The sequence below is a fragment of the Stegostoma tigrinum genome, chromosome 9, assembly GCF_030684315.1.
Source record: "Stegostoma tigrinum isolate sSteTig4 chromosome 9, sSteTig4.hap1, whole genome shotgun sequence".
Taxonomy (NCBI): Eukaryota; Metazoa; Chordata; class Chondrichthyes; order Orectolobiformes; family Stegostomatidae; genus Stegostoma; species Stegostoma tigrinum.
The window spans coordinates 68896371-68909559 of record NC_081362.1 but is presented as its reverse complement, the minus strand read 5'-3'; the positions used below and the strand labels follow the sequence as shown (position 1 = coordinate 68909559).

Genomic DNA, 13189 nt, shown 5'->3' with positions numbered 1-13189 from the left:
TTAAACCAAAATGCAGTTACATTCAATGTAGGGTTCTCCATACCTTGAGCTTGATGGGAGAGTTTTTCAAAAGCAGTTTATTATGTGAGGAGTGTGACGTTTTTGCCAAAATTCATTTCTCTTGATGACAGAAAATATTGGAAATATATAGCACTTCACCAAGACTCCTCAATGAGTAATAAGCCGAATAGAGAGCAATACAGTCAGACGTGCTCCTGTTATTTTCAAAACTGATAGCTTTGAACAAATAGAGATATTGGGAACTGCAGATGCTGGAGAATCCGAGATGACAAAGTGTGGGGCTGGATGAACACAGCAGGCCAAGCAGCATCTTAAGAGCACAAAAGCTGACGTTTCGGGCCTAGACTGGGTCTTTGTTACCTTTGAACAAACAGCAGCTTAATGAAAGTTGACTTCTAACATAACCAACATTCTTTTTAGAGGAGTAACTGTCACTCTAAATAAACAGAGATAATGGGAACTGCAGATCCTGGAGAATCCAAGATAATAAAGTGTGAAGCTGGATGAACACAGCAGGCCAAGCAGCATCTCAGGAGCATCTAAATGAACATTTCTGTAACAATACAGTCAACTATGGTAGCGATCCAAGTAAGAATGATTTCTCCAAAGTTTATAACAAAATACTTTCTCAAAGCTCTGGGTGTAGAGCAGAGGGTCGCTCTTGCACACCCCTAGTGGACAGTTCAAAAAGCCAACAGTTATCAGGCTTGGGGAGCAGTTCTTGTCAGACCCGCTAACACAGCAATCTAGGGAAGAAGAATTCACAACCATGTAAAACTCACTTACTTATGCAGGGCTGTTGGGAAAAAAAGTTTGATTTTGTTCAATTGAAGGCTTTTGCCTCAAGACTCCATATTGCTTCCCTCACAGTATAGCTGAAATAGTGGAGAAAGGCTTCTGTGAGTCTGATGATGCATGGCTCATGCTGTCTGCATTTCGCTTAAAGCCAGTCAGGAAATCTGAACTGTTCACCTTACTGTGTTCACTCGTTGAGTCTTCACAGAAGTCACTGACATACTCAGATCTTTAGGGAGGGGCTTATCAAGATCGGAAACTTGCTGCTGCATTTGGATAACAAATTGAAATGACCAACTTTAATGAAAAACAGCCCTCCTGCTCTTGCATGCCAGGATGGGTGAGAAGCTGATGGGGCATCGACCTATCCTATTTTGGATGTCTATTTCCCACTGTAGGCATTGGGTCAGGGTGGGCTGTAACATCCAGTCCAGCATTTCAGGTCTTGATATTACATCAGATATGGAGGCCGTCAAAGGTTAAACAACTTATAAGCAATCACAGAGCCCAGGCAATGAGAGGCTAATGTTAGAAGAATGCATAATGGAGATTGTGTGCAGGATTGGAATGATTAAATGACAGCTGGGCCAATACTGCAGTCAAAAGGGGATAGAAATGGATCAAGTATAACAAAAGGTGACATCAGAGGAACTCCTGATGGCGATGACAGATTGTTTGGGGTCAGGGTTGCATGGAAAATATCTCAAGAAGACAAAGGTTCTGATGGGATGGAAATGTGGGTAGAGTCCAGTGATATAGATCAGTCTGTCCACCCCAACCACCACCTCCCACCTCTTCAACTCACAGGGACTGTAGTGCAGCCATCCACCACTACCTGGGTCTTGCTGTCCTAGTTATTTAAGTTATTGAACAGTATTATGGCCAACAAGCTGTAATGTTCCTAATATAAAGATGAGATGCTCTTCCTCAAGTTTGCATTGAATTTCATTGAAATTGGAAGTCAAGGACAGAGAATACAAATTAAAATCTCAAATTAACGTGGCAAAATGCAGACTCATAGATTGTGGACTCTGTGGTGGTGTTCAGCAAAATGATACTAACTCAGAGGGAGTACAGGTGAAGTGTTGCTAAACCTGCCAGCAGTATTGGCATCCATGGATGGTGGGTAGAGAGGAGGTGAAGTAATAATGTTGCATTTTCTGCACTTTCATGGGTAAGTGCTATGGAAAGAAGAGTGGGTGATTGAGGAATGCATCATTGTGTTGTAAATGAATTGGTCTCTTGAGAATGCTAAATAGAGACAAGGGGAGAAGTTATGTTTACCGATGGCATCTTGCTTGAGATGGCAGAAATGGAGGAGTAAAGGTAATGAGTGTAGAGGCTGGTTGGGTAGAGGCTGACTACAATGGCAAGCCTGGATGATTCGGAAATAGCAGGAAGGGTGAGGACAGATGCACAAGAAATGGTAAGGACCCTGTTCAAGGCCCTATCAACTGCAGAGGCCACTTGTAGATGTCAAACCTCGAAATGCCTGGCCAATACTTTTTGATTTATTGCAACACCTACCATTTCAAACTATCCTGGTGCCCTGCACTTAGTGTATTGACCTTACAATTAAACAAAAAGCTTTCTCTTTAAAAAAAAGTCAATGTACTTCTGCGGTAGTTGAATTAACTGAAATGTGTGTTAAAAAATGTGAGGGAAAGCAACTAAAATAATGACAAAGCTGATGTCTAAGTGCAGAGGTTGCACACAAAGTTGGGTAACCATGAGCCATTGACTACGCAGAATGAATCTGATTTGAAGAAGTTCACATCAAAGGCAGAAAGGCTTCTGAGTGCGCACTTTGTGGTTTGGATGGCTCATCCAACCAGCTTGTGCAGCTTTTCCGTTTCCGGCTAGTCTGATGTTCGGGTACACACTAATTATAGGATGGTGCCTGTCTGGGAGAATCTTGCCTGACATCTGCATTGAGGTTTCAGAAAAGTTCTTGAGAAAGGTAATGAAGAGGGCACTGGTGTGTGGTTTAACCACAGTGACCCCATGCCAAGTTATTTTTCTACATGAGACCACAACGGTAACTGTCAATTTTGATGCCCAATACTGCTGTGAAACTGTGAAAAATGTCATGAACTTTCAGATGTATGTGGGTTACATTCACACTCGCTCACACATATATAAATATACAAAATGTGTATCCACTGTTAAGTATAGCTACTGAACTTAAAAATCTGATTAACAGCACAAAGGTAAGAGTCTGCCACATATTCCATTTTAGAAGACACTCGATTGATAGACCTGACACAATTGGATGGCAATATTAGGTTTTAAAACACAATGCTTCCACTAACAACACAGAGCAAATGCAATCTAAAATATAACCAGCACAGCATTCTAGATTAGTGTGTAGCCAATAAAATTAAAACATTTGTAAGCAACAATAATAAATATAAATTTTATTGAAGAGAATTTTACACAAGGAGTAACTTGTATAGCACCTTGAACAATTTAAACTTCATTGGAATGTTTCTGACTAGTATTTGTCATTTTGAGGAAAGAATGGTTTTCAGATGATCAGACGCCCTGAAAGAAAGAATTATTTCTACGTGAAATTCATCGGGGCACTGAGAAAAAGCAATATTTGTAACTTAACAGAGTGAAAGTTGAACTATTAGTCACAAAGTCTGGCTTATAAAAAATTTTCTAATTTCTGTTCAAATAATAGATTGATGTCTTCTTTAGCCAACATGATGAGATGAATGGCTTCCTGTGCCACACATATTTCTATGTTAATGTCAGCAGAAGCTGCTGTTGCATATTATTTCTATATTGCTATAGCTTACTTTCAAAACTTTCGAATCACATATACATTGGTTCCTCTCGTGCTATTATATCAAATTCCAATGCAATTGTTATCTCCTTTTCTTAAATGACTCTCATTATTCTCCTTTAGAAAACCAAAAGGGATGTGAATAACTTCGACCAAGACTTCACACGTGAGGAACCTGTATTGACACTGGTGGATGATGCTATCGTTAGGCAGATAAACCAAGATGAATTTAAGGGTTTCTCTTATTTTGGCGAAGAGTCAGTAGCCTAAGACGTTATCCTGGTGCTGCCACTAGATGCCATTGCCATGCAATGGCCCAAGAAATCCAGCAAGTCATTAGGATCGAGTTTTTTTTAGTATGGTGTAGTACCTGCGTTTCCCTGCAGTAATACATGTGTACATTTCTACCTTGTTTCCATTTTTCTGGTTTAAATTAATGCACTCCAGAGTTTTTGTTTTGTTACTTCTATTTAAAATAAAAGTCAATTTGGTCTTATTTTAAGCCCTTTGCTACATCTGGGCTTTTCAGAGGAGACGTGTGTAATACAAACAGTATTAAATGTACTGTTATATTTGTAGTACTGCAGGTTCATTCCTTTTTAGCAGGAACTCCGGTACAGGGAAGTGGAACAACCATGCAACAAAGGCTCATGAAACAGAACTACATACCAGAGGTTGAGATAGAAATAGAAGCTGAGGAAAGTTGACCAGTTGGCCAGCATGTGTCGTCAATCAGTTGATTATTCCATGGGCGTGGAAGTTGCTCAGGTCAACAGAAAGTGTTACTGAGTGGTTTATTTAGTTATTTTACCTTTCTGTGGAGATGTTACACTGTTTTAAGTTGTCACTCTTTAGTGCAATTTCTAGTGAATTAGGTCATTTGAAATTACATCACACATTTGAGTGTTACCCAGCCTAGAAAAATTCTCAACCAAGTATATTGCGAGTTGGTGATGATTAATGTGCTCACCTAGTTTACTACTCAGTTCTTTTGGGACAGTCCTACAACTTACAGTGTAATATTTTACTGTAACTTAGATCTTGAACAATCACATTGCACTGAATTGCAGGCTTATGTCACAACCAATGCTCATCACCAAGACCAGGGTTGTTTGAATTATTTGTTTTAGTAGTGTGTTACTTTGGCACATTTCAGAAATCCTTATTTATACTACTGTCCCATACCTGTACTATATTTTCAAGTGTGTATCTTATTTTTTAAAAAAACATAGAGACTATGAAATATTGAGCATTATACCTAGACATAATAGAGGACTGACGATCAAATCACACAAAAACTGACAAGGTATATGATGATGTACATTATTTAACCTTTTATGAGTTATCTGATGATAAATTGTGGCTGTGGTTGAGGAACTGATCATGTACACACAGTCAAACAGTTTGAGCAGGTCAGGTCTAGTTGTGTTCTATTTTAGTGTTTTGTGTGTGCATTTGTGTGTATGCATATGTGTGTGGATGTGTGTATGCATGCATGTGTGTGTGTGGGTATGGGTGTCCTAAAGTCACTTAGAATTTTACTGGACTGGTTTCCCAGTCACTGGGATCCACATTATCTGATGCACCTGGATTTCCAGATGCACGGAAATACTTGTGAGTAGCAAAGAAGCACTAAAAAGGGCTCTTTGCTTTTTGTACAGGCAAGAAGTTGTAAATACTGTTTGCTGCAAGGCCTGTGGAGTTCATTGAACAGTATCAACTGCTGCATGTTCAGGCATATTATATATATTATAAATATATATATATATATTAGTAATTGAGAAAAGTAATTAATGATAATGTCCATGTGCAATACTCTGTATGTGTATTTGTTCAAGTTGTTGTCTAACAAGTTGAGTTTTTTTTGTCCTATGTCATAACCTTGTATTAAGCTATACTGGACCCCTTGTACAGTCCTTCAAATTGTACTAAGGGTGTTATTAAAAAAAATTAGGATGGAAATTATTGCAGACATTTGCAATGTTATGACAGTTACTCTCTGAAAGCAAGGATTTTTTAGAATGAGTCGAAGGGCATTTTTGATTATTTATGTGATGCAAAAGACATAAAAGTTAGAATATTTTTTCTTTAACAGTACATTCCTCAAGCTTCTACAGATTCATTCTTCAATCTGCTGTGTTAAGCATGATGGTATTACTGATAGATCAGGCCTCAACTTAAACACACTTGTGTTTGGTTTATACAGCATATGACAACTAAAACAGATAGTCAGGTTGGTTCAGTGTGAAATCTTTGCATGGACAGGTGTTCCTCCATTATAAATTTTTACCTGTCTTACCATTTATTATTAGTTTACATTCACAGAAGAACGTGTTACTTTTTGCTTGATTGTTACAATTTTTTTTCTCTCTTAAACGTGAATGCACTGTAGCACAGCGTCCCTGTCTGGTTGGATCTTCCCCTTTCCTGTTTCTGCCTGCTTGGAACACATGAATGCAAAAAAAAAGGTGACAGTATCCCTGTCTCCTTGCTTCTCTTTCCTCTATCTTTTTTACATAGAAGAAAAGTATTGCATGTCTGCTTTATGGAGAGTGATAAAAGGTTTGCTCCAAAACAAGGCTAAAAATTACCTCTTTTTAACTTAAACAGTGTACAATACATGAGTCTGGCTGAATCAAAATGTTTTAAGTTTAGTTTCTGTTTTTTTTGTGATGCTTTGTTTGTACAAAAGGTATTTTCTTCATGGATGTATTTTACATTTCCTGCCATCATTAGTGTTATTTCATTGTAAACATTATTACTGTGTGCCAAATGTACTGTATTCAACAGGACGTGAATGTGTACTGTTTGTTTTAAAACCCAACAATTAAAAAACTACAATGTTGAGATAAGGTTTGTTGGGTTTCTTTCTGAGTTATACAGTTTATAGCAAAACCATTGAATTATTTAATATTTAATTTACTTTTTATGCATGTCTTTGTCAGTTGATGGCATTTCACCTTGGAAATGCTTTGTAAATGATAAGTGCAAAGTCTTGATGATCTTCTCTAGTATCACCACCATCTACAAGTTTCCCTCCAGCCCACTCACCACCCTGAGTTGGAAATATATTGGTGTTACCTCAGTGTCACTGGGTCAAAGTCCTGGATCCCCTCCCTAACCACGTTGGGGAAATACCCACAGCATGTGGAATGTCGCTGTTGAAAAAGACAGCTCATCACCACCTTCACAATGGGCATGGGATGGACAATAAATGTTGACCCACCCCGTAATGTCTCCATCTCATGAATGATGAAAAAAAAATTTGTGCAGTTTGGTATTAATGCACCTCCAGCTGCTAGAGGGCAGAACAGACTGAAACCCAGCTTGATGGACCCTATTTTGTTTGTGGAGATCAGTTTCCGGACATATTCTCAAGGGTATGCAAAAATACTTTGAACAGAAAGAATAAAACTTCTATTTACCAAAAATAACACATGAGCTATATTACACAAGACAAAAAGGTTGGAAAGATTTCAGTATGAACACCACCCAAAGGATTTAGTTGACACAAATCCTTTTATCCTAGTTAAATCCTTACAAACACCCAAAGCCACTGAAGATCTCACTGTCTCTGCACTAAGGGCGTTCCTCCATCTGGTGTAGCTGCAACCGATTTCCTTCCAGTGACTCGCTACAAAATTAGAAGATGATTTCTTTAACTGACGCCTCTCCATGAGGTGCTTAAAACAAACTCCGTCCTGCTTTAACTACAGAGCAAACACATGATATGGTTGCACAGTGATTCGCACTGCTGCCTCATTGCGCCAGGGACCTGGGTTCTATTCCACCCTCGGGTGGCTGCCTGTATGGACTTTGCACATTCTCCCCGTGTCTGTGTGGGTTTCTTCCGGGTGCTCCGGTTTCCTCCCACAGCCCAAAGTTGTGCAGGTTGGGTGGATTGGCCATAGTAGATTGCCCGTAGTGTTCAGGGATTTGTACATTGGGTGGGTGCTCTGAGGATCAGTGTGGACGTGTTGGGCCAAAGGGCCTGTTTCCACAATGTAGGGATTCTATGATTTTCTGAATCCATTTTCAGCATTATCACAGGATTTCTAATTTGAAAGTTTAACCCTCCTGCTTCCACTCTCTGGCACGAATGCACACTGACAAACTGACTTCTTGATTTTTCTGTCTTGAGTTCCTGAATGGTTGTCACTAGGCAACAGAACAGATCTATTTCTACCTTTTTCTCATGTACTAGCCTTATTAAAATGGATATAAACAAACTGGGCTCGAGATCTGATAGGTGAAGCCCACATTAAAACTAATGTCTCCTTCTTCTTTGCACAAACAATACAAAGCCATGAACAGAACTTAAAGTTGTACATTGTTCTTAACAGTTTCCATGCCAACAAATGAATAAAGATTTGTACACGTCATTCTCAGGTGATTGCAATCTATGTCGATGGTGGGACAGTAGACATTTCTTTGTTGGATTATATTCTGTACTGCAATGTTATTTTCCCAAACTCTTCTTGTGAATTCTATATACATTGTTTTCATCAATGGTATACAAATATAGTTCAAATAGAAACAGGAAAGTTAGGGAAGGAAACAGGAAACTTCATCAAGACTTTCACAGAGAATTGCGAATGTGTCTTGTGAAAACAATCAAATGGTAAAAAGCTTAAAATGACAAATTATCCTCTTCTCATGCCTAGATGGAAGTTGGGTTAGGGTAATAACAAGGCTTCGCAAGACCTCATTTAGAAGACTGCATTCAATTCCAGGCCCCATACTTTATAAAGGATATGTTCTTATTTGGAGGAATTGCAATGTAGCTTCATCAGAATAATACTGGGGTTAAAGAGAAAAAGGTTGACATTAGGAAGATTTCTTACATTGGCTTTGTGTCCTCATGAGTATACAAGATTCAGGAATGGTCTATTTGAGGTGCAGTAATTAAAGCAGTTGATGGTATGAATGGAAAGGCGCTATTTTCTGTGCTCGGAAGGAACATAAGACCCAGGAGCAGAAGTATACAATTCAGCCCCTCAAGCCTACTTCACCATTTAATACCATCGTGGCTGGTCTCATCTCCACCTGAATTCCACTTTCCTGCCTACCCCTCTTAACCATTCAATCCTATATTAATTAAAATCCAGACTAATTCCTCCTGAAACAAAGAAAGAACAAGGGGAGCAACTTCACAATGAAACTTGGTCATTTAGGATTGATTTCAGGAAAGACAAACAAAGAACAGTGGAAATTGTTAAACATACTCTCCAAAAAATGGTCAATTGAAGAAGAAAACATTGACACACTTATAACAGACTATGCGCATTCTATATTTCTCAAGTTCTCTCCATTTCACCTCATGATTAGTGTCTGGACTTTGCAGTCAGCAGCAAAGTGACAGTGTTTGCAATTAACTTTGATGGCCTGTAAAGCTCTGACCATGACATGCACGCTGAAGCCCACTTATGCCTGAAATGTAACAGCTGTCCATGAAAGATGAGTTAGAATGTCAGTTTGTAACACTCTTAACAGAAACATCATGTTCCAGGTCAGTTGCATACAAGTCTTCTTCAAAGACAGGTCACTGGACTCGAAACATTGTCTGTGCTTTCCTCCTCATGAATGCTGCCAGGCCTCCTGAATTTCATAGAATCCCTACGGTGTGGAAACAGGCCACTCGGCCCATCAAGCCCTCATCAACCCTCCAAAGAGCTTCCCACCCAGACCCACTACCCCTACCCTATTCTTGTAACCCTGCATTTTCCATGGCGAATCCCCGTCACCTGCACATCTTTGGGCCATGGGAGAAAACCAATGCAGAAATGGAGAGAATTGCAAACTCCACACAGACAGTTGCCTGAGGCTGGAATCAAACTGGGGATCTGGCTCTATGAGGCAGCTGTGCCAACCACTATGCCACCCTGTCGCTGAGGTTGCAATCGCCTGTGATTCTCCCATTGCCTGCTGACAGTGCAGTACCGGCTGATTCCACAACATGGTTCAAGGAATATTGTCTAACGATAAGCTTTGGTCACTTCAAGTTTGTATTTTGTACTATAGAGACACACACACAAATTGATTATCTTCAAAAGTGAGCATAGATGGACAAACGTAGACTTTATTTAAGATCAAGTGACCCCCATGCCTCCTATGTGACCCCAGAGGGTCTTCCTCTCTGTTTCCCACCCACTATGTGTCAGTGTTACCCTAAGCTCCACAGTTCGGGTGGAGTGGAGCCTAACCTACTGTACATTGCTGCAGGAATATTGAGCAATAGACCATAGCACGGTGTACTGAATGAGTCCAATTCCACTTTGTTTGATAAAATACGCTATAAAATTTAAGTTCTGATCTTGGGCTGTGGGTGACAATGAAATCTCAAAATCTCAACAACAGACTGTTGTGCGTAGGTCAGTTTTTCAAAAGTTTTCACTTCCCCTCTTCTGCTAGTTCGCATCATTTGTTACATCATAAAGCAAAATTGACAGCAAATACTGAATAACTAGGGCCAGCAGCCAAAGCCTGGGAAAAGGTACAGTATGTTTTGGGGTTAAGGACGTTCTCACATTTTAATTCTTCAAAGTAAAGTCAGTTCATTTAAAATGCATTTGAGAAGGTAAATTGTTATTAGGAAGATATTTCTAAAAAAAAGATGCATCCTCAGCATTGTTTTACTTTTAACCTCTTTAGCGTGGAAGATCTTTACACATTTCAACATTAATCTTCTTTTTTCTGTTGCCATCAGCATGTTCTCTGATGTAAAAAGCCAAATGGCTTTATGCACAGCAAACAGAGCAGTGGGAAAAAGTACATTAAGTGTAAGCATAACATTAATGACAGATGTTTCATGAAAAGCACATCACCAACATTTTGACAAGTGAGTTTGTGAACTGGCATACAAAATACAGACAGACGCATGCACATAGACCATTGAAAGGTCATGTTCAGAGGTAGCTGGAACAATGTAGGTGGGGGAAAAATATGCTACACTTCTTTTAAAATGTAATCAAGACAATCAGTAGTCATTCAGATTAATCAAAATACTTAAATTAGCTGATAATGTCGGATCTTTGTCACTTGTTACGATTTCAATAGGAAAAGTCACCAAGTGGAACAAAATACAGCGTGGCATGTTTTCCATTTTAAAAGCAAATAAATTGGAGTCATAGAGATATGCAGCATAGACCCTTCAATTCAACTTGCCTATGCCGACTCAATATCCTTAATAAATCTAGTCACATTTGCTAGCATTTGACCAATATCCCTCTAAACTCTTCCTATTCACATACCATCCGGATGCCTTTTAAATGTTGTAATCGTACCAGCCTCCACCACCTCCTCTTGCAGCTCATTCCATACATGCACTACCCTCTGTGTGAAAATGTTGCCTCTTAGGCCCCTTTTAAATCTTTCCCCTCTCACCTCAAACCTATAGTCTTGGACTCCCCCACACTGGGGAAAAGACTTTGCCTATTTACCCTATCCATGCCCCTCATGATTTTATAAACCTCTACAAGATTACCACTTAGCTTCCGATGCTCCAGGAAAATAGCCCATCCTATTCAGCCTCTCCCTATTGCTCAAACCTTCCAACACTGGCAACGTCCTCGTAAATTTTTTCTGAGACTTTTCTACTTTCACAACATCCTTCAGATAGCAGGGAGACCAGAATTGCACACAGTATTCTAAAAGTGGCTGAACCAACATCCTGTACAGCTGCAACATGACCTCCCAATTCTTACGCTCAATACACTGACCAATAAAAGCAAGCGTACCAAACACCTCCTTCACTATCCTAACTACCTGCGACCCCACTCTCAACAAACTATGAGCCTGCACTCTTTGTTCAACAACACTCCTCAGGAATTTACCATTAAGTGTATAAATCCAGTTCTGATTTGCCTTTCCAAAATGCAACACCTTACATTTATCTAAATTAAAATCCATCAGCCATTCCTCGGTCCATTGGCCCATCTGATCAAGATCCTGTTGTATTCTGAGGTAACATTCTTTGCTGTCCATTTTTAGTGTCATCTGAAAATTTATTAACTATACCTCCTACGTTTACATCCGAATCATTTATATAAATGGCAAAAAGCAGTGGACCCAGCACCAATCATTGTGGCACAGCACTGGTCACAGGCCTCCAGTCTGAAAATTAACCCTCCATCACCACCACCGTCTGTCTTCTACCTTTGAATCAGTTCTGTACCCAAATATCTAGTTCTCGTGTGATCTAACTTTGCCAACCAGACTACCTTGAGGAAATGTGTCAAACAAAATTAAAGGTGATTAATAAACAGCTCTTGCCACTGCGCAGAAAATCCAGCAAGTAGTCATAGAATTTGTGCTAAGTTGCGTTGCAATAAGTTTTTAGTCCTTGAACTTTTCCTGGGTAACTACTAAGCTGAAGTGAATCAGAATCTTTTGAAATCACCAGTTCTAAGCGACATTTTCAGAAGGCTCCAGGCACAGAGTATTGACCCAAGCAGGGATGTCAATCTATAAAAGGAAGATTGAAGGTTTCCTGAAAGAAAAATGCTTCATAGAGAATAAATTTCTCAATTCAAGAGGATTTAAAATACTGTCCAACCAATGAAGTGGACTTCAACCTTTTGAAGTGCAGTCATTATTGTAATATAGGAAAAGGTTGCCCCAGAATTTCTGTTCAGGGTCAGCAAGATTATTCCCGAGACTGATTGGACCAGGAAAGACGCATTTACCATTTGAAGAGTCGTGACCTGGAATTCCCAGACACGAGCTCCCTTTAACGAAACAGTGGAGACAAACACAGGAAACTTTGCTGCCAGCAATAGTGTTAATCAGCATGGTAACTTCATGACCCCATATCGTCAGTGAGCGTACCATATTCTGTAGATTAAATGTCTAGAAGTCGCTTTGAAAGCCACTGTGAAAAGATAAATGTTTTAGTTCTGTGTGAGGGCAGGGTGGCAAGTGGGTGGTATGGGATAGGGCAATAGCATGCCGGGTAGGTGAGAGGCTATGGAGAGAGATGGGCTTGTGGGGATGGTGTAGAATGGCAGAAGGTTTCAGCCGGGGTGATAGAGTGCCAGGCAGGTTAGGGGTAGGTTGGCAGGTGGTGAGAAGGTAGGGTGTCAGATTAATGGATGTGTGCTCAGGTTTGGGCAAGGCTTTTGGCCATTGGGGAGATGTTGGCTTCATGGTCAGGTTGGGGATATGTGTTGTATTCCGCAGGGGCTCAGACTGAGGGGAGGTAAGTGGGGATGAGGAGAGTGGCAGGTCAGGAAAAGTCAGGTATTAGGAATGATGTAGCTGACGGGATCAGTAGAGCACATGGGGCATCACTTTGATAGCTGTGAAGGAGTTACAGCAGATTTTTAATGCTCTAACTTTTCCTGAGTGAACTGAATGGCTATTCGTGTTAATTTTAACAGTCAAAAACCTTTGAAATTTTCAATGTTAAGAGAATTTTTAAGAAAGTTTTAGACACGGGTTAACAAGGAAATTGCAATATTTTGGGCAATTCTTGTGGCGTCAGTTGCATTGCGATTTTGTATAATCTGGATGTGCAATTCCAATCTATCTTGCTGACATGACCATGTAGCCATCAGAATTTCTGAGCCACTGTAATTAAGGAAT

At 39.8% G+C, this 13189-nt stretch overlaps 1 protein-coding gene across 2 annotated transcripts in view; it reads left to right on the top strand.

Annotated features, from left to right (window-relative positions):
- LOC125454665 (protein kinase C epsilon type) overlaps positions 1 to 6446 on the top strand; it is a 556093-nt gene extending 549647 nt beyond the window's left edge. For both annotated transcript variants that reach the window (XM_048535674.2, XM_059648613.1), the window contains one exon: positions 3731 to 6446. In XM_048535674.2, the coding sequence (XP_048391631.1) occupies positions 3731 to 3877 (147 nt within the window). In that variant the 3' untranslated portion in view covers positions 3878 to 6446. The remainder of the gene's footprint in view (positions 1 to 3730) is intronic.
- Positions 6447 to 13189: the final 6743 nt, after the last annotated feature.